This window comes from Protomyctophum parallelum (assembly GCF_964188405.1).
Source record: "Protomyctophum parallelum genome assembly, chromosome: 18".
Taxonomy (NCBI): Eukaryota; Metazoa; Chordata; class Actinopteri; order Myctophiformes; family Myctophidae; genus Protomyctophum; species Protomyctophum parallelum.
The window spans coordinates 4,592,506-4,612,447 of NC_139716.1; the positions used below are offsets into that span (position 1 = coordinate 4,592,506).

At 40.3% G+C, this 19,942-nt stretch overlaps 1 protein-coding gene across 1 annotated transcript in view; it reads left to right on the forward strand.

Moving 5' to 3' along the window:
• The window catches only part of LOC310875923 (hydroperoxide isomerase ALOXE3-like), a gene marked incomplete at both ends in the record, with an annotated part of 33,763 nt that extends 14,067 nt beyond the window's left edge, over positions 1–19,696 (forward strand). The window contains 10 exons of the mRNA XM_083789357.1: positions 274–355; positions 3,870–3,992; positions 5,424–5,517; positions 10,148–10,234; positions 12,071–12,081; positions 12,338–12,439; positions 13,892–14,013; positions 14,164–14,264; positions 14,633–14,803; positions 19,517–19,696. Of these exons, the coding sequence (XP_083645483.1) occupies positions 274–355; positions 3,870–3,992; positions 5,424–5,517; positions 10,148–10,234; positions 12,071–12,081; positions 12,338–12,439; positions 13,892–14,013; positions 14,164–14,264; positions 14,633–14,803; positions 19,517–19,696 (1,073 nt within the window). The remainder of the gene's footprint in view (positions 1–273; positions 356–3,869; positions 3,993–5,423; positions 5,518–10,147; positions 10,235–12,070; positions 12,082–12,337; positions 12,440–13,891; positions 14,014–14,163; positions 14,265–14,632; positions 14,804–19,516) is intronic.
• Between the last annotated feature and the right edge of the window lie 246 nt (positions 19,697–19,942).

A 19,942-nucleotide genomic window follows, 5' to 3' on the forward strand; every position in this document is an offset into this window, starting at 1 on the left:
GTCTTAAAGCAAGATTCAGTTAACATGCACCTTATTTCTTAATTATTATTGTATTGTAAACTGAGTACCTTTTTATCAATAAAACTTTGATACAACATAAGACTGGAAAAAACTCTCCGCCTGGATTCCTTGCAAGCAAGACAGAACCGTTGATTCAGATATGACAGATACCCCCTGCAGGTCTAAATGGGTTGAGGTTCTAAACCTACATATTATCAACACTGAATATCAGATTTTAATCTCTTCTTATCTTTTTTTTAATTTTTCTTTCAGCTTTGAGACACTTTGAGGATGAACATCCTTTGTCCAAATTATGCAGAGAAAAAGAACTGGAGAAGAGAGCAAAGGACTATCCGTGAGTCTGATCTGTAGCATACTAGTTCTATCAACGTTGGGTCTGCGTCGGAATGCCACTCTGTTCCCGTGCAGCAGGTGCTCCGAGGGTTTGATTAGGCCTCGGTCTGTTATAGAGCGGAGTGGTCATTATCAACAAATAACAGACCACCGAATGCTGCGATTGACCAATCAGAATCAAGCATTCAACCAAGCCATGTAATAAAAAGACATATCAGACATTTTTTTTCCCAGCAGTTGTGGGGAAAAGTACTCAAATGTTAAGTAAGAGTATCAATAGGCCTACTGCAATGTATGCAATGCTATACTCCCTTACAAGTAAAAGTCCGGAATTCAAAATGTACTTGGTTAAAAGTACGAAAGTATTGGCATCAAAATGTACTTGAAGTAACAAAAGTAGTCATTGTGCAGAATGTCTCATTTCAAGTTTTCAAATGTATAACAATCTTTTGAAAATTGCAGATCTACAAGCTCACAATGCGACGCATTCTAAGCTTGTAGATCGGTTATTTTCAAGTGGCTGAAATGTTTAAAGGACTGAAGTGGTTAATGTATGTTTTGAAATAATAATAAAAATCTACAACTAGTAACTAAAGTGTTAAAATAAATGTATTGGAGTAAAGTAAAAGTAGAAGTAAAAGTGCTGGAAATTGGAAGTACTAGTAGAGTCCACATTATCTCAAAATTGAACTGAAGTAGCACTTAATTAAATCTACATAGTTACTTTCCATCACTGTCAAATATGGGTCCATATGGCCTGGCTACACACGTCAAACTCAAACTGGGGTGTCCTGGAAATTAAGAACAGGACACAGGAAAAAAATGGTTTGTCTGCATGGTGTACGTCTCTAAATGTTTTGATGAATTGAACATGGTGTTGTAAACAAGTGTAATGCTTAATTGGGTCGTCCACTCACAGTTAACAGTCTTTGTATTGAGTTTGTGCTTGAAATGTACTGTAATTCTGCAAACTGTTAATAAATATTTCAATCAATCAATCACATTACCCAAGTTCAAAATACTACACACTAAACCCAAGCGTTTAGGTTATAAACAGTATTAAACACTTATTTGTAACACTTTTTAAACGTGTCACAGTGTTTGGATTATAAACAGAAGAACATGTTTAATCGCCTGTAACACTTTTTAAACACATAAACGTGTTTAGTTTTTACAATCAAAGTCAGTCATAGGTGTTTAGAATTTGAACACTAGGGGGTCGATTATGCAAGTGGAACAATATTACATATAATATTACAGTTTTAAGAGGTGGGGGCGTGTGGAATGTCATAATAGCAATTATGGGCATGGTAAGAAGCGCTTTCGACACCCCGTGGAGTGCGCAAAACGGCCTTGAATTAGTCATGGGAGTGTTTAAGGAGTGTTTGAGACGTACCCAATCAACATGTCCGTACTATTCTCTTTACCAGTCAGCTGATGTCACATACGGAATGCGCCCTTTCGGGATCGTGGTATTACATTTCTTCAGGCTGGCACCATAGAAGACATGACATGCCTTTGTCACATTTGGGTTAATTATTCCTATTGCACTGCATGCTATCACCTTTATGCCTCAAAAGAACAGACCCACCTATACCTTTCAGATCGGAATGGAACTGCGAGTAGATAGCAGCATATTGGCAAATTGGCAATCCATGCGTAATGTTCCCAGAATCGTCTAACCCCCGAACATGCAAGTTCGTTTGATATTGTTTAATTCGATAACGATAGAACCATGTACCATACAGCGAATGAAAGCAAGATTCCTAAGGAATATGGAGATTTTTACATTTAATAAAACTGTTGAGAAATGAGAGAACCATGTGTGTTTATAGGCTAATATCAACGTTTTTTTATGAAAGACAAAAGGGCTGTGAACTTAATTGGAAGAGCTCAATCACCATCCCGACACGGAAGAAATATAGCCTAGTGCATGCATGTATATGCACTGTTGCACTTGCACACAGTAGCCTACACACGCTCTTTATTTGTTTCTATTGAAAAACACCAGTAAAATAACGTTTATTATATTTTATTTCATTCAAGTCACGACGAAGGAATGAGTTGAATGCGTGCTGCGTAATGCTGTGGCCCCGATGGTATGGTCTTCGCTGATTTCGCTCGTAGCATTTTATTGAAGAAGACTTGAATCGGGTGTGATACAGCGTATGAAAGCAAACTTCCCAAGGATTATGGAGATGTTTTTATTTTTTTGAAAGGTTGAGAAATGTAAGAATTATGGCCGTTTCTAATCTCAACATTTTACCAAAGAAAGCCTCTCTTTGACGCAGCAGAGAGCTCTGTTGCCATGTCCCATAGAAACAACTAAATAGGTATATAAAAATAATCCCAAAAGAAGCGCATATAACAGGGGTCTGTAACCTATTTTAAATGAAGTGCCATGTTTTTATTTTCTAGATAGTGAGTCTGCCATATCCAGATTAATTTTAATGACACCACATTAAAATAAAAAAACATATTTTGATTGTCCACAAATATAAAGTTCTTCCTTCTTTTTAAATATTTTCTTGCACATTGTTATAATTATATATCCCCCTGCAGTCAGAGTTCATAGTTTTAATGAATGAATGTGATGCATTGTGAGCTGGTAGATCTGCTATTTTCAAAAGTAATCTTGGAAAAAAGTGACAATTGTGGAATATTTTTGAAACATTGTATTGAAACATTTTAAAACACAAATCTGTCATGGGGGTCACTGGCCCAAAATATTTTTGGATTAGCCGTCCTTAGTTGGGCAAATGCATTCCTCTGGGGGTCCTTGACATGGGAATGTGCTGTGTGAGGATCACTGGTTTAAACAACATTAGGAGAAAAGCCCAAATAATCACTTTAGAAACAAGAAAAGCAACCAAACTACCAATATTTACAAGCAACTTTACAGAAAAAGAAGCCGCTTATAATAAACAGACATGGCAACACTCTAGCAGCCTCCCAGAGCCGCTCAAGTGTACAATCAAACAGTGCTTTTTGCGTTTATGAGGTGGTCAGACCCACGTCTAATCGTTATGCGCTGAGTTTTTTAGGTCAAGGGGCTTAATAGCAAATTGCGCAAAGCGAAAATAATTAACATATGGACACTCCCACAATGCTAAAATATTCAGGAACGCCGTATGCCATAATGTGTGTGCGTTCAACACGGGCCGAGTGCGTTCAACACGGGCCGATATGCCTTTCATAATACGAATGTGCACAGAGCGAGGGCAATTTATGTATTACCCCATTGTAAAACGCATCTTCAAAATCTGGGCCTAGGTGTTCTCGTGAGGTGAACTCGTGTTCTACTGTATTTTATGACCATTAATAAACATTTGGCATTTTATTATTACACACTGGCGTTTATGTTTTAAACGTGTCACATGTTCCAGGGATTTACAGTGTAAGTTGGTTTGGTCACATTACCCAAGTTCAAAATACTAAGTGAAGTTGGTTTGCCGGTTTGGTCATTACCCAAGTTCTTCCAAGCCAATTGACTGCTTTCTATTCTTCCTCCATAGGTGGGATATAGCTGAAGAAGGCATTCCTCACTGCATGAAGGCTGGTAATCCTCTGGACCTGCCGTACGAAGTCCGTTTCACCGTCACCAAGAGCACAGAGTTTCTCTTCACATTATCTACAGGGTGAACCAGTTACTATTGTATGAGGGGCCATGAGGCCATTGTTAAAGGATAATTCCATACTAAAAGGCTTTCTTACCTTTCTTTGTAGTTGTTACGTCCCCACCAAAGAGGTCCAGGTGCTATTTTGTGCAAAAGCTCCTTATTGGCTATTTCCCCTACCATAAGCCCTAAATGAATTGCATTGAATTGAATGGGAATTGAATGGGGCTATGGGGTGTTGTGCTAATTCGCTTATTTCCATCGCTCAAAATTATAATTTCTTTGTATATATACTCTCTTCATAATGTAAATAATATCCCAAGCGGCACACTTTACTACTTCTTTCGATGGAAAAACCTGGACCTCTTTGGTGGGGACGTAACAACTACAAAGAAAGGTAAGAAAGATAAGAAATCATTCTAGCATGGAATTCTCCTTTAATGCTGCATTGCAATAATAATTTGATGTGAATATTTTTTAATGTTAACCCATTCCGTGCTATCCTCGAGATATCTTGTGGAAAGTTATTAATTCCATCTGAGCCATCCACGAGATACACAAGATTTGATTACAAATTATTTTAAACATTTTACCCTTTTTTTTGGGCCTCCATTACTTACATGCATGTGCACACGCACAGACAGGGTTATTAGTGGTATTTATGCTCAGAATGGCATACAATGCCCTGTTTACTAACTCCATGCCACATGACGCCTGTCCCGTATAAGATTAATCCCAGCCGCGCTAATCATGCTGCTGCTCTGGGGGGGGCGATAGAATGTCCGTTCCCATGGTCTACACTACAGATCCAGACTACATCACTTCCGGCTCGGGCAGAAGTGACCCTTTATCTCTGCTTATTTAGCAGAGAGGATTTCACCATGATCTTGCCTATGGCTGGGCAGTAATGTTTAAAGGGATATTTCACTTTGTACTTTTTGTACTGTATGGGGTCATTTTAAAATCTAAATGTAATGGCTAATGGTGCATTTTTTTATCCAAAGCACACCCATTGTAACTTCAAACTCCATTTTAATCATGTTCATCAAAAATACCCTCATCTGGAAACTATTAAATTCTCTCTATATATACATATTTTAATTTCATTCAAACTGTAAAAAAATAAATCCAGCTTACTATGGACACGTATGCTTGTACTTCAAGCATACACTTTGTAGATGATGTTTTATAGTTTGCTTTTTAATATTTAACTTTTAAAACCTAAGTGATAAAACTTTGAAACCTCCCAATTCCTCCATACTTTCACACAGAAACTCGATTCACAATACATAAATACAAATCCACGTTACTGGTGGAAATGCACACAAGAGATTTTTACTTTGAAATGAATTGTAATTTTTGAGGTACCAGTATTTAATTCAATATGCTAATTGACAGTCCTCTCCTCTATGTTAAACTGTCTTGTGTTCGTCTCACTGATTCACTCCCCAGTCTGGTAGAGCTGAACCTGAAATGTCTGGCAAACTCCAAGGACACGTGGAAGACCATTAACGACTTTGCTATGTCAAAAGCACTGACATTTCAGGTTGGAAATTCCAGTGGTTCTCAAAGTGTGGTCTATTAACCGTCTGGCCGCCAGGATTAATTAATCTATCTATCGCGCATTGCCAAGGTTTTATCGTTCGCAAACCCTTATTTTGAAGAGCCAAACCGGATGTTACAATGACAAAATGCTGTGTGTGTGGAGCTTCAGGGCTCTATACTAGTATATAGTATAGTATAGTATATATACTATAGTACTGTAATATATAGTATATATTCTATTGTGTGTGTGGTCTGTGGTGCTTCAGGGCTCTATACTAATAGTGTCTTTTCTGTTTTATAGTTCTCTGAAAATAGCAGATCGACAAGAGCTTGAATTGCCCATCTGCTATGTTAATTATTATTATTATTAATAATTATTATTATTATCTGCTATGTTCTGCGAAAGCTTTCCTTACAATAGATATTCTATAGAGCAACACCACTTTAACCCTATACACGCATCAGCTATTTGAAAATAGATCATCTATTCTATAGTCAATCAGCTATCAGAAAATTTGAAACAAAATGTGAAAGATTCTGAATATCTTTGAAACATTTTAACAGCACTCATTTTGTTTGGGGGTCCCCTGAAATGGGGTCGGCGACTCGCCGACCAAATACAGGGGGTCCTTGACATGAAAAAGGTTGAGCACCACTGACATAGAAACATAGGTTTTTAAGAAAACTGTTTTTTTTGTTGTTTAGAAGCCTTTTTTGTAATCGACCTCAGTCCAAAATGGGGTTCTGGCTATTCAGGGTCTGGTGACGTACACTGTCCGGCGGGGTAGGACTCGTTTGAAAATCTACTGCCAATCAGCGCCGTTTCAACTCGGTGACGTCAAAACAAAAGCGCTGGACACTGCAGTAACTTGTGACCGTGTCTATCTGGCTATTAACACATTGATTGCTAACTTTTGAAATTCTACTCAGGATTGCTTCTGCTAAGCGATTAACATTGGACTTTTTAACTTTTTAGGGGCCCACAGCGAGGGGCCTCTTATAGCACATCGCACATTGCATAAATCAAAAGGAAGCCAAACTAGTCCACTTCAATTTAAAAAAAAAAATATGATTCTACCATCTTCCATTCTGGAGATATTGACCTTTTTCTAAAACCTGCTTTTCACTGCACGCTGCTCTTTTGAAAAAACAGCAGAGATATGGAAGGTTGAAGTTGACAGACATTGACAGACAGATATAAAAATGAACACAAATAATATCATATACATACTACACACTGAATGAAAGCCCTGAATGTCTACTTTTAGGAGGAAAACAAATACACATGGTCCCATGTATAGTTTGTCAGTAATTGGCTGTTGAATGCAGCTTGCGCCCACCAGAGAGGATTTCAGAAAATGCATGGACCTGAAGAACCATTATTCACAAAATAAGGCCTATAGCGACATGTACATACTATATACCGTATGAAACAGAAGACTCTCTGCTTTCATAAGAAAAATACTTCTACTGTAATAATAATAAAAATCACACCCCTGTGAAGTGAGCAGTGCAATGTTGCACAACATTGCACTGCTCACTTCACATGGGTGTGATTTTTATTATTATTACAGTAGAAGTATTTTTCTTATGAAAGCAGAGAGTCTTCTGTTTCATACGGTATATAGTATGTACATGTCGCTATAGGCCTTATTTTGTGAATAATGGTTCTTCAGGTCCATGCATTTTCTGAAATCCTCAGAGTATTTTAGACAAGACAAGGAACTGACAACTAAATATTCACAAAATAAGGCCTATACATACTATATACCGTATGAAACAGAAGACTCTCTGCTTTCATAAGAAAAATACTTCTACTGTAATAATAATGAAAATCACACCCCTGTGAAGTGAGCAGTGCAATGTTGCACTGCTCACTTCACAACATTGCACTGCTCACTTCACATGGGTGTGATTTTTATTATTATTACAGTATTAGTTTTTTTCTTATGAAAGCAGAGAGTCTTCTGTTTCATACGGTATATAGTATGTACATGTCGCTATATGCCTTATTTTGTGAATAATAGTTATATAGGTCCATGCTTTCTCTAATCAGACCAGTGTGTGTCCAGTGGAAACCTCGTATGAATCTGATCTCAGGTCAGAATGGGCTAAAGTTCTCTCTGAAAAAGAGAATTTTATAAATGAAATGGATTCAATAGTCTAGTATTGACAAACAGTATATGGGATATGTGTATTTTATTTGTTTTCCTCCTAAAATTAGACATTTAGGGCTTTCATTCAGTGTGTAGTATGTATATGATAATTTATTTATGTTTATATCTGCCTGTCATGATAACGTCATGATGATGATGATTCTATGCACATATGTGATCATTGTCTCAGTAAACAAAATCAACAGATCGTTTGATAGCATAACAGTGACCTGAGAGGTTGACATGTCTGGACATGAACCACAGGAGCGACTCAACTCGCAGTGGGGGGGGGGGGGTTCCACGACATGTCTGGACATGAACCACAGGAGCGATAAGCGTAGCCCGGCTGGCTGTGATTTCGACAAAATGACAGACAACACGATGGCTTCCGCAGCTTAGGATTGTATTAGTTATCCATTACAAACGGGTCGATTACGTCCCAGACGCCTTATCACTGCAATTGGCTGGCGAAGGCGCTATGGCGATTATGGTGATCAACTGCCGAGAATCTTTTTTCCGAGAATGAGAGTAGCATTGCAAACTGCAAAACGATCGATCGCAACTCGCAGTGTGGGGGGGGGGTTCCACGGTGTGATATCTGCTAGCCTAGTATACTGCTTCTTTGTCCAAACATGGCTGACGCGACGGCGAAAAAAAGACAGTTGGTCAGATGTATACTGCTTCTCCTATGGCGGTCCTTCGAGAATACGTCATTCGTTTCGCGTGTCTGTGTGCGTGAAATGGCGATCGACCGTTGGAGATTATTCTTGGTTTATATACGGGTTTATATTTCCGAGAATGAGGCGGCAGACCGGTGAGTTGTCGTTGGAAAGAATTAGAGAGGGCTGTGTCGAGTGGATCTGTGTGAATGAGTGGGGGGGGGGGGGAAGAAACTGTAATGCGATGGAGAGATGCCTCGGGAGAAACCATGTAGAAACAGGAGGGGAAGGGTAATCGAGTGTATTCACAAATTTCACACACACTAGAAAATGGGTAGCTCCATTTTAGATCCCCTGATCTGCGTTGGTCTATGCCGTGTGCAGGACGGCGATGCCGCCTCCCCAGTACGTCGTAATGGATACGGCATGCCTGGAATGTGGTTAGACCAGGCCTCTTTTCAGGAGGTGGGGGGCTTTAAACTCCCGGATCTCATGAGCGGATCTTTCTGGAGATGATCGGTGTTACATTATGTGTTGTCCGGGCGTCAGAGAAGTTGATGTACAGTATACAGTAAAAACACCAATAAAACGCTTTAGAGCGTGATGCGCAGACGGCGCTCGAGATTAATAAAACGCTTTAGAGCGTTTTGCGCAATCGATGAGTTAATGCGCCACCTCACATAATGTGTATGTGTATGTGTGTGTGTGTGTGTGTGTGTGTGTGTGTGTGTGTGTGTGTGTGTGTGTATGTCTGCGTGTGTGTATGGTTGTAATGCACGTAACTCGAGAATCCTTCGCCCCACCGTCAAATTCAACACACGCGTTCCACACCCCCACAGGGAGTGCAGTGCCCGGTATCGAGTCGGTCGGAACCACGGTTCTCCAGAACCACCACAAAGGGCTCTGGTCAGGCTCTGCCAGTGGGCCTAATGAGCCCAGGTCCCCTCACCTCTGCCTCAGCCAATTGATTGCCATGGCAACCCCACAACTGCCAATTGATTACTTAACCAGTCCACTTGTGCAGTCTTCAGGCACAGGCAGACAGACAGATACAGAGATCTCCATATACAGTATGGGCACAAATACAGAGATCTCCATATACAGTATGGGCACAAAAGGGACACAGACTAAAATGGGTGCTATGACAAGTTGACAACGGGCATTATTAGGTTTCCAAGTTGCATCGTTCTCAAGCTTGGCCGACGGGCACGTACAGGTCTAGTTAAGTATAATCTTAGATGTGCTGTCATGGACATTTTCTGTCCTGGAAATCTACATTTGCGCACGGGCATTGACCATTAGCTTAATATGCAAGGGCGTCTCAAAGCCCTTTTTTCACTTTGTAGTTTGTACACTATTAGTGTTGTTGTTGTGAAACTATGACCGTGGGTTGCCTGGTTCGACAGAAACAAGCAACTCATGGGTCAGTGTTTCTGGCTTGCCAAAACAAGCAACTGGGTCAGCATTTTTACATAGAAACAAGCTACGAAAACAAGGCCAAGCCCTTTGCACATAATATAGTGTCTATTTGAAAATGACAGATCAACAACCTCACGACGTGCCGGCACGCACTTGCCTGCACGTACAGTATGTGTAGCATACTAGTATGTGAGTGGCTTCACATACAGGGATGTGTCATATAGTCATATAGGGATATCCCTTTGGGTGGTTAAGATGTTTGCTTTCCACTCGGGAGACCCGCGGGTACGAATTTCCAGGCATTACATGTGTTACTGTGGCTATTGTTAACCAACGGGTATGGACTAGTAAGAACTCATTTTAAATTCTGCCAATCTCTCTATTTTTGCCCCCTCAGCTCCTGATTCCTCACACCCGCTTCACTCTGCAGATCAACAACCTGGCCCGAGGATTCCTGATTTCTAAGAAGGGATTTTTCAATAATGTAGGAAACGCTGATTAACAGCTTTCAATCTCTTTCACTCTTAAGTTTGACTGCCGAACTCGACTTTCCCGTACTATTGATAAAGACCTCTTTCCCTGCTTTTGGTTTATTTGTTTTATTGGCCAATTTTGATAACTTTTAAGACATACAAGGTTTTATGTTTGGATCACATGACCGGAACAAAACCACTAACTGGGTTTTCGCCGCATGCTCTGCTGCGACGGCACGATCTCTTGACACTGATCATCCTCAGTATCGACTCTTTAACCTCATGCCATCTGGACAAAGCCATTGAAAAAGGTCCGTTTTAGTAGGAGTTTTGTTAAACAAACTGCCGTGCCCATAGGATGGTTCTGTATACTGTGGGATCCTCATGTTTCTGTATGGTCTTGGTGTTATGTGTTGTTTTTTATGTGGGTGTTTGAACAGACTGTGAAGACGAATATCCTTTGGGACAATAGAGATCTTTTTAAATTATTATTATTATTATCAACAATGTAAAACTTAATTTTAGTTTTTCTCCAAACACAGTTCGAGAACCACTGATATACGTAGAAACAAGGATTTAGAAGACAGTATTTTTGTAGAGTCGGCCTGCAGGTCTTAATGGGTTAAACCCTACAATACTTTGCTGACATGGGTCCCGTACTTGGTCCCATCCTTTTCCCCCCTCCTATCTCTACATAAAATCCTATTAGCTGAAAACAGCCTACATACTGTATCTACAAGCATGTTTGCAGCCCCATCTACAGCCTATTGTGGTAAATAGTCGTCGCGGAAGGTCACCGGCCACCGGTTAAATGAGTCAGTCGGAGCAGGAGTTGTAAAGTTGTAACATTGAATATATTTATTACTTGAGTATAAAAAAGAGGGGGAGGGGAAAAATGGGAACAGGATAACACAGGTTGAGTACAGAACAGGATGATCACCAGTACTGAATTGTCCCTTTGTTCCAAAAGGCAATATATACCATCATAATACATTGAGTCTATCACACGCACGAGCCCATGCCATAAGTTTGGGAAGAGAGCCAATGGTAAAGCAGCACCTAATGCCATGATGTCATCTCTAAACTTTCGAGAAGTTTCTTGACCAATTACGGCCCTCCAAGAATTGTATATGTGCTTATCACTGTGTGTGTAAGCGTGCGTTCTATAAACATTAGGGATGGGTGGTGTGCGTGTAGGCGCGTGCTTGTTCGGTCATATACACTCTGACCATTTAGGGCAGAAAACAGCTGGACTGGCTTGCATTACATTTCTGCACATTCTGTTCTAGTCTCCATCTCAGACCTCTCATTCCAAATAACCAAACAATTATCAACACTTTGTAAATAGGTGTAAGTCTGAGAACTTGTGATGTGTGTGGATGTAAATATATGTGGATATTTGGGTGTCTGTCCAAAATGTGTGTGCGTGCGTGAGTATGTGTGTGTGTGTGTGAGTATGTGTTTGAATGTGTGTGTGTGTGAGTATGTGTTTGAATGTGTGTGTGTGTGTGCGTGTGTGTTTGAATGTGTGTGTGTGTGAGTATGTGTTTGAATGTGTGTGTGTGTGTGTGTGTGTGTGCATGTGTGAGTATGTGTGTGTGTGTGAGTATGTGTTTGAATGTGTGTGTGTGTGTGTGCTTGAATGATCTCATCGGTCGGTGTGCTCTATATGGACCCATTCTCGTTGAAAATCGACCCCTGATGGATAACCCCTGTTTCCTGTCTTGGGGCCTCTTACATTTCTGCCCAACAGTATTCATCCTTAAACCTCCATATCAAGACCTAGGCTGTGCTGTATGTAACAGCAAGACAATACCCCTTATATCTGGACGTGAAATGCATGACAGAACACAACATTGTAAGTGTGTGTGTGTGTGCGTGTGTGTGTGTGTGTGTGTGTGTGTGTGTGTGTGTGTGTGTGTGTGTGTGTGTGTGTGTGTGTGTGTGTATACCGTACAAATTACACTACACTATCAAGTTGCACCATTTAGATCTACCATGAAGTTGTTGGGAAGTTGTCTTTTACTAAATGCTCTGTATTTTTGCTGAATGCTTTCCTATTTCTCCATGTGATTCTCTTCCAGTATGCAGCTTCAGGTGGAAAGGCTATGAAGCTCTCTGTGTCCTCCTGATGACATCAAGGAGCGTGGCATGGACTCTGTACCAGGATACTACTACAGGGACGATGCACTCCAACTGTGGGCCATCATTTACAGGTATATAGGGATATCTGATGATTCTGCTTTACTAATGGCACATTATCGCATACATATCAAGCCACTCTGTTCCCAAACTTTTTCATGTCAAGGACCCCCAAATTGACACTAATTTAGCTCGCGGACCCCCATTTGAAGAGATATGCCATGCAGGGACATTCTCAACCCGTTTAATTTCAAGGACCCCCAGTTACTTTTATTACATTATGAGCTGCTATGTGTCCGTTAATAATGTTACACATTATTACATTATTACTATATTATAGTACTATTATTATAGAAAAATATGTTATTACATTATGCGCTCACTTTCTTATATGAGCTGAGTATCACATTATGAGTTTCTATTACAATTATAGAAAAATCTGTTATTACATTATGCGCTCACTTTCTTATATGAGCTGAATATCACATTATGAGTTTCTATTACATTTAAATGATTACATTATGAGTTTTTATTACATTTAAATGGTTACATTATGAGCCAAGCCGTAATTGCATTATGAGTTGCTACACATGCATTAGTCTATGGACCCCCATTGAATGGCATTTATATCTCTGGGACCCCCAATTTATATTGTAAAATGAATGTTAATGTTAATCTGAGAGCTAAACTATAATTTAGCTGGGGACCCCCTGGAACTCCCTTAAGGACCCCTGGGGGTCCCTGGACCCCACTTTGGGAAACACGTGTTCTATAGAGTGTTTGACAGGAGTCTCCATGTCTCTGTTTAGTAAACACAAAATGCATTCTCAACTACATTTTATTTTTTATAGCACATTTGATTTAACATGACCAGGTTACAAAGAAAACACTGAGCAAACAATGCTCACACACATTAGCAGACAAGTACAAACAAGCAAACATTTGCCCCAGTGAGTTAAAAACAAAAGGCGACCTCAGCTGACACTGAAGGCCAACGGAAATAAGTAGGTCTTTGGCAACTATTAAAAAGTAACTATCGACAACTGGGCAGCTCTGATGTGTACGGGCAAATTATTCCAGAGCCTGCATGGGGCCTACCGTATATATCAGTGTTTTGTGTTGTGTAAGGCTTCGTACACACATAAAGAACAACTGTTCTGTGCTCTGCCTGTGTTTCATGGCCGCCCGATGCCTTTCCAATGCTTTGATTGCCCCCCTCTACCCCAATCTAACACAAATGTTTGGTCAGGCTTCGTACACACATAAAGAACAAATGTTCTGTGCTTCTATTGGAAAAGCATTGAGGCGGCCATGAAACACAGGCAAAGCACAGAACAGTTGTTCTTTATGTGTGTACGAAGCCTCAAACCACGGGACTTCCATTGGAAAAGCATTGGGGCGGCCATGAAACACGGACAGCACAGAGCATGTTCGTCTGATATGTGTGTACAGGGTCTTTTAGTCAAAGATATTAAAAGACTGATGCTGAGGTCATCGTGCTGTGCTGTGCTGCGCTGTCTGTGCAGGTTTGTTGAGGGAATCCTCGGCTACTACTACCACACTGATGCTGAGGTCCAAAAAGACAGTGAGCTGCAGAAGTGGATCAAGGACATATTTTTCCACAGGTTCCTTGCCGAAGCAAGCACAGGTACGCTTAGGGGCTGAGCACGCAAAGCATTGTCTGAGCTGAACACCCGTCTGCCATGCATTGCCGTGGTTAAGACGCGGTGCAGCGCTCCTCTATCCCAGCACCAGAGCATATTGCACTTCAACACTCTCGTGCTTTTTGTCCATATAGGAGTGCCTCAAAGTCTAAGCTCAGTGGGTGAGTTGGTAAAGTTTGTCACCATGGTGATATTCACTGGCTCCGCTCAACACTCTGCCGCCAACTCTGGACAGGTGTGTCTTATTAGATTCCCCTGTCATAGAACCACTGACTGACTGACACATACATGATGAATGGTAGAGGTAGAGCAGGTCGTCCAATGATCCATGGGTCGGCGGTTCGAATCCCGGCTCCTCCTGTCTACATGTCGAAGTGTCCTTGGGCAAGACACTGAACCCCAAATTGCTCCCGATGTGCTGGTTGGTACCTTGCATGGCTTCTGCCGCAATCGGTGTATGAATGGGTGAATGTAATGCACAATCTATGTAAAGCGCCTTGGATAAAGGCGCTATATAAATGTACCGTATACGTATACATACATACATACATACATACATACATACCTGTGTAGTATTATCTTAATCTATTTCTATTCTTGTAGTTTGACTATGGTGGTTGGATGCCCAACACTCCCATCACGTTGCGATGTCCTCCTCCCACCACCAAGGGGAGCTCAAGTCAGAGCAGCATGTTAGAAGCCCTTCCTGACGTCGCCGCCATGGCCAACGGCCTGTCCACCATGTGGCTGCTCAGCAAACAGTCCTCTGACTTCGTAAGTGTCCCTTCCTCTATTAAAGGCCACAGTATAGAGCGCCACAGTCCCGCCCCCTTTCAGAACGACAAGTGGCCCAGGAAATGATTCTCCATTCATTTACTCCATAGGCTTTTCAAAAAGTATTTATATAAAGACGGTTACGCCGCGGACAAAGCCAACTCGGATCGTAACAAATCATGACAACAAACACAATATTTTGGGCCGATCAAATAATTAGAAAGAAGAATTGGCGACAACACTATTTGTTTTGTTTTTCTTCTTATAATAATAATAATAATACAACTTTATTTGTATAGCACCTTTCATGACATGAAATGCAGCTCAAAGTGCTTTACAGAACAATGGAGAATAAAAGAAAAGCAAGGCAACGACATTAAAAAACAAGCAGTAATGCAGTACAGTGAGGACATGAAAAAATAAAAAATAAAAGATCAATTAAAGGCAATGTTGTAGAAGTGGGTCTTGAGCTGAGCTTTAAAATTGTCTACAGAGGCTGCCTGCCGACGGCCCGTAGAAGCAAAAAGCTGCTTCCCCGTATTTTTTTGTTGCCATTTTTTTGGGCAAAGCGAGCAGGCCGGCGGTGGAAGACCTTATGAATGATTTGATCGGTAGACGAGGGCTGTGCTCTCAATGAGCCAAACAGTGTAATTACCTACAACAGAGAGCCAACTACCGGCTCTCTGTTACATGTATCTGGTCTCGCCTAGCCAGACAACTATTCCACAATCTCTGAATGCTACACCTCCCGAAATCTGAGTAAGGAAGCTGCCATTTCAGTTCACGGAAATATATTTAACATTTAACATTTTAATTCCATTTCTGCTAAGCAACAAGCTATATACGCTTATTTTATTTCTATTTATATTAATAGGATAAATTTGCGCGACTCTAAAGACGAAACGGAAGTGGGGAGGAGGCTCCACTTCCGCTTTATCGCTGACTCACGATAGAGATTCCGTTGCTCCAGACTGTATGACGGAAGCATTTGTACATAAAAAATAGGAGCCAAAATTATCAGGCCAATAATGCAAGGATAGTGAACATGAAATGACACAATGCAAGGGAACACTCTCAGACTCGGTAAATAATAATAATAAAACTTTGTTTATATGTGACCAGTGCCAACAAAACATGCCTCATGTCGCCTTTTCCATTTTTCAGATTTTTACAGATTATTAAAGTACAGAATGTAAGCTTTCATATGATGTATCATTCAATGAAATTGGACAATAATTGAAGGAGATATAACCATTTTAAAATGACTGGGGCCTTTCACCCAAAGCTGAGAAAAGCCCTTTTCAATATTCACAACATTTTATCACCTTAGAGCTGGACAGAAGTGGGTGTGACAATGGGAGGGACAAGAGACAATAGGACGTTTTAGCTGTCAACAGTGCAACACTAGAAACACTGACAAGTTTAAGCCAGTAGAACAAACAATGTAATTTGTAAGGTGCCCCAATAAACCCTTTTGAAAGTACTAAGTATTAAATACTAAGTATAAGTATTCAAGTATTAAATATTAAGTTAAGTGTTCAATTTAACTTATACACTACCTGGTTGTAAATAGCTGCAGTACACCATTTTATGCAGGTCTACTTTAAGCAATCAAAGTCAGACAATTGACCCAGTATTTTAAATAAATAAAATCGACGCATCAGGCTATGATGTTGTGCGCTTGTAGATTTGCTATTTTAATAAACAGATCTGTCCACATGCAGTCACAATGCCTGGTGTCTATTTAGTGTGCAAGGCTTACATCCGGTCTAAAGCCCACCCACTGTCTGCGCTGATTTATATACACAATACATACACGATCCGTATCCTCCCCTCACCGGATGTTGAATTAACAGTACTAACGGCCGTATTTGAAAAGACGTATCCAATCTTTTACACAATAAACCGATTTCCGACATTTCCTTTTCACTTGATACCGTTTCGTAGAGAGGGCCTACACAAACGTTCTATATACCAAATGAAAGCCTGCATTTCATAGTTTACATAGTATATAACCTTTTTTTAAATGAGCAAGAAATGAGCGAGTTGTGATTAAAAGAAAAGACGTGTGATCTCTTTGCTCTTTAACACACACACAGACGGCTAGCTAACTAGGCTAGCTAGCTTCTAGCCTGTTGTTTGTTGGTGAAAGACTCCAAGCTGGGAAGTGTATTTCAGCGAGTAGCTATACGTGGTTTTGTTTATTTTCTGTAAAGTCTAACCCAAATGCATCTCCATACTACTATAGCATGTGTTCTGTTCTGTGTTTACAAACACAAGCACGCTAATGGGCGGTGATCAGAGCGTGAAACCTGAGGACAAAGAGATTCCAGGACCAATTGTAAACAACATGCAAATCTCGGAACTGCGCTCTTCTGCCCCAGAAACTTGTTAAAAAACAAGCCCACTTTGACGTATAAATGTATACATTTCATTTGCCCAAATGAACAATCTGTTTGAATGAAAACCTTCTTCAACATTCAAACTGTATAAATATGAAAAAAAAAGAAAATCACATAAAAAAAAAAAACGAGTTTATTTATTGATTTAAGGCATGTTCATTCTGGCGACATGAGGCATGTTTTGTTGGCACTGGTCACATATAGCACCTTTCAAATTGCATTACAAAGTGCTTTACAACAACAACAAACATAAAATATACAGCAAAGACATTTCAATAAAAAAGCAGGAAAATATATATACTAAAATGTTAGATTTGGCAGTGAAGGCTAATCTATAAAAGTGGGTTTTTAAAAGTGATTTAAAAGAGGACACTGATTCAGCACGCTTGAAGTCCTTTGGACTTTAGCCGGCAAATTTGAGGGTTGAGAAAGTCTTTGGATGAGGATCTCAGGGAGCGGGTTGGGACATAGGGGGAGATTAGATCGGTGATGTAGGGTGGAGTGAGACCGGACCTGGCTTTGAATATGGTGAGAAGGAGTTGAAAATTGATTCTGAAGGAGATTGGGAGCCAGTGCAGAATACCTCAGGGACCAACAGCGATCCCCCGATGTTTTTGGCCGTGCAACCCCTGTTAACTCCTGACCTAGCTGACACCACCCCCAACGCTAAGTCTCGTCATATTTGGCCGAACATTATACATTTTTAATATGATAGCTGCATGTCTCTCAGTGTCACTGCACTGAGAGACATGCAGCTGCTGTATACTCCCACAGCTGCTCTATATTAGGGCATTCACTTCTAGTCATTTTTACTAGTTGACTAGTTGCCTATAGTTTACTAGTCGACTAGTTGTTTAACTACCTATTATGTAAAAAAGAAAAACTGTGTACATTGGTTACTATAACTATAATCTACCTGATATTGAGGCCTACAAAATCTGGGGGAAAAATACAGTTTTTTCTTCTTATCAAATAGTCAACTAGTACCAACAAGGTCGACTAGTGTATTTACTAGTGGACTAGTACCAACAAGGTTGACTAGTGTATTTACTAGTGGACTAGTACCAACAAGGTCGACTAGTGTATTTACTAGTGGACTAGTACCAACAAGGTCGACTAGTGTATTTACTAGTGGACTAGTACCAACAAGGTCGAATAGTGTATTTACTAGTGGACTAGTACCAACAAGGTCGACTAGTGTATTTACTAGTCGACGAGTACCAACAAGGTTGACTAGTGTATTTACTAGTGGACTAGTACCAACAAGGTCGACTAGTGTATTTACTAGTCGACTAGTACCAACAAGGTCGACTAGTGTATTTACTAGTGGACTAGTACCAACAAGGTCGACTAGTGTATTTACTAGTGGACTAGTACCAACAAGGTCGACTAGTGTATTTACTAGTGGACTAGTACCAACAAGGTCGACTAGTGTATTTACTAGTGGACTAGTACCAACAAGGTCGACTAGTGTATTTACTAGACGACTAGTACAAACAAGGTCGACTAGTGTATTTACTAGTGGACTAGTACCAACAAGGTCGACTAGTGTATTTACTAGTGGACTAGTACCAACAAGGTCGACTAGTGTATTTACTAGTGGACTAGTACCAACAAGGTCGACTAGTGTATTTACTAGTGGACTAGTACCAACAAGGTCGACTAGTGTATTTACTAGTGGACTAGTACCAACAAGGTCGACTAGTGTATTTACTAGTGGACTAGTACCAACAAGGTCGACTAGTGTATTTACTAGTGGACTAGTACCAACAAGGTCGACTAGTGTGTTTACTAGTGGACTAGTACCAACAAGGTCGACTAGTGTATTTACTAGTGGACTAGTACCAACAAGGTCGACTAGTGCATTTACTAGTGGACTAGTACCAACAAGGTCGACTAGTGTATTTACTAGTCGACTAGTACAAACAAGGTCGACTAGTGGATTTACTTAATGCCCTACTCTATACATCTCCTTACAACAGTGTATTACCAGATTTTGCGTTTGTGCTAAATAACACCATTACCCTTTCATGTCACGCACCAATTAGAGGGCGTTCACACACCACAAGGCGTGGACAGTTTGCGAACCCCTGATCTACAGAAAGCATGAATTAAGGCTCAAATCTTCATTTAGGCCACTGGGTTCTAACTTCTAACATGTTACGATTATGTATCCACAGTGCTTCTCTGCAAAGCAATTCATTTATTATGTCACCCCCCCTGTGGTGAGGTTGGGATTTATTTTTAGACAGACTGCAATTGTGTTCATATGTATACCTATAGTATTATAATTATGTTTCTATTTTCTCAGCATCCTCTTGGCCATTACAAAGAAGAGCATTTCCGTGAGGACATTCCATGCAAGTTCATCCTCGATTTCAAAGCAGAGCTTGCAGAGTTCGGTGCAGCTGTCAACGCCAGAAACCGGACTCTGGAAGTCCCGTACACATACATGGACCCACAGCTGGTGGAGAATAGTGTTGCCGTTTGACACCAGTGTGTTTGACTTTATTCTCAGGAAGTCGGTTCACTATTGAATAACTCACTGACAACTTGAGGTTATAATAGTTTGGGATATTTCATTATAGTTTAGTTTCAGTTCGTTTTGACTTTTTCGTTTCTTCTAATTCTAGATTGTATTAGTTTTTAAAGTGGGTTTGCTAGTTTTATTTTTGTAACAAAGCTTATATTAGATTTGTTTAGTTTGTATTGGTTGTAGTGTTAGTTTTAGTAGGCC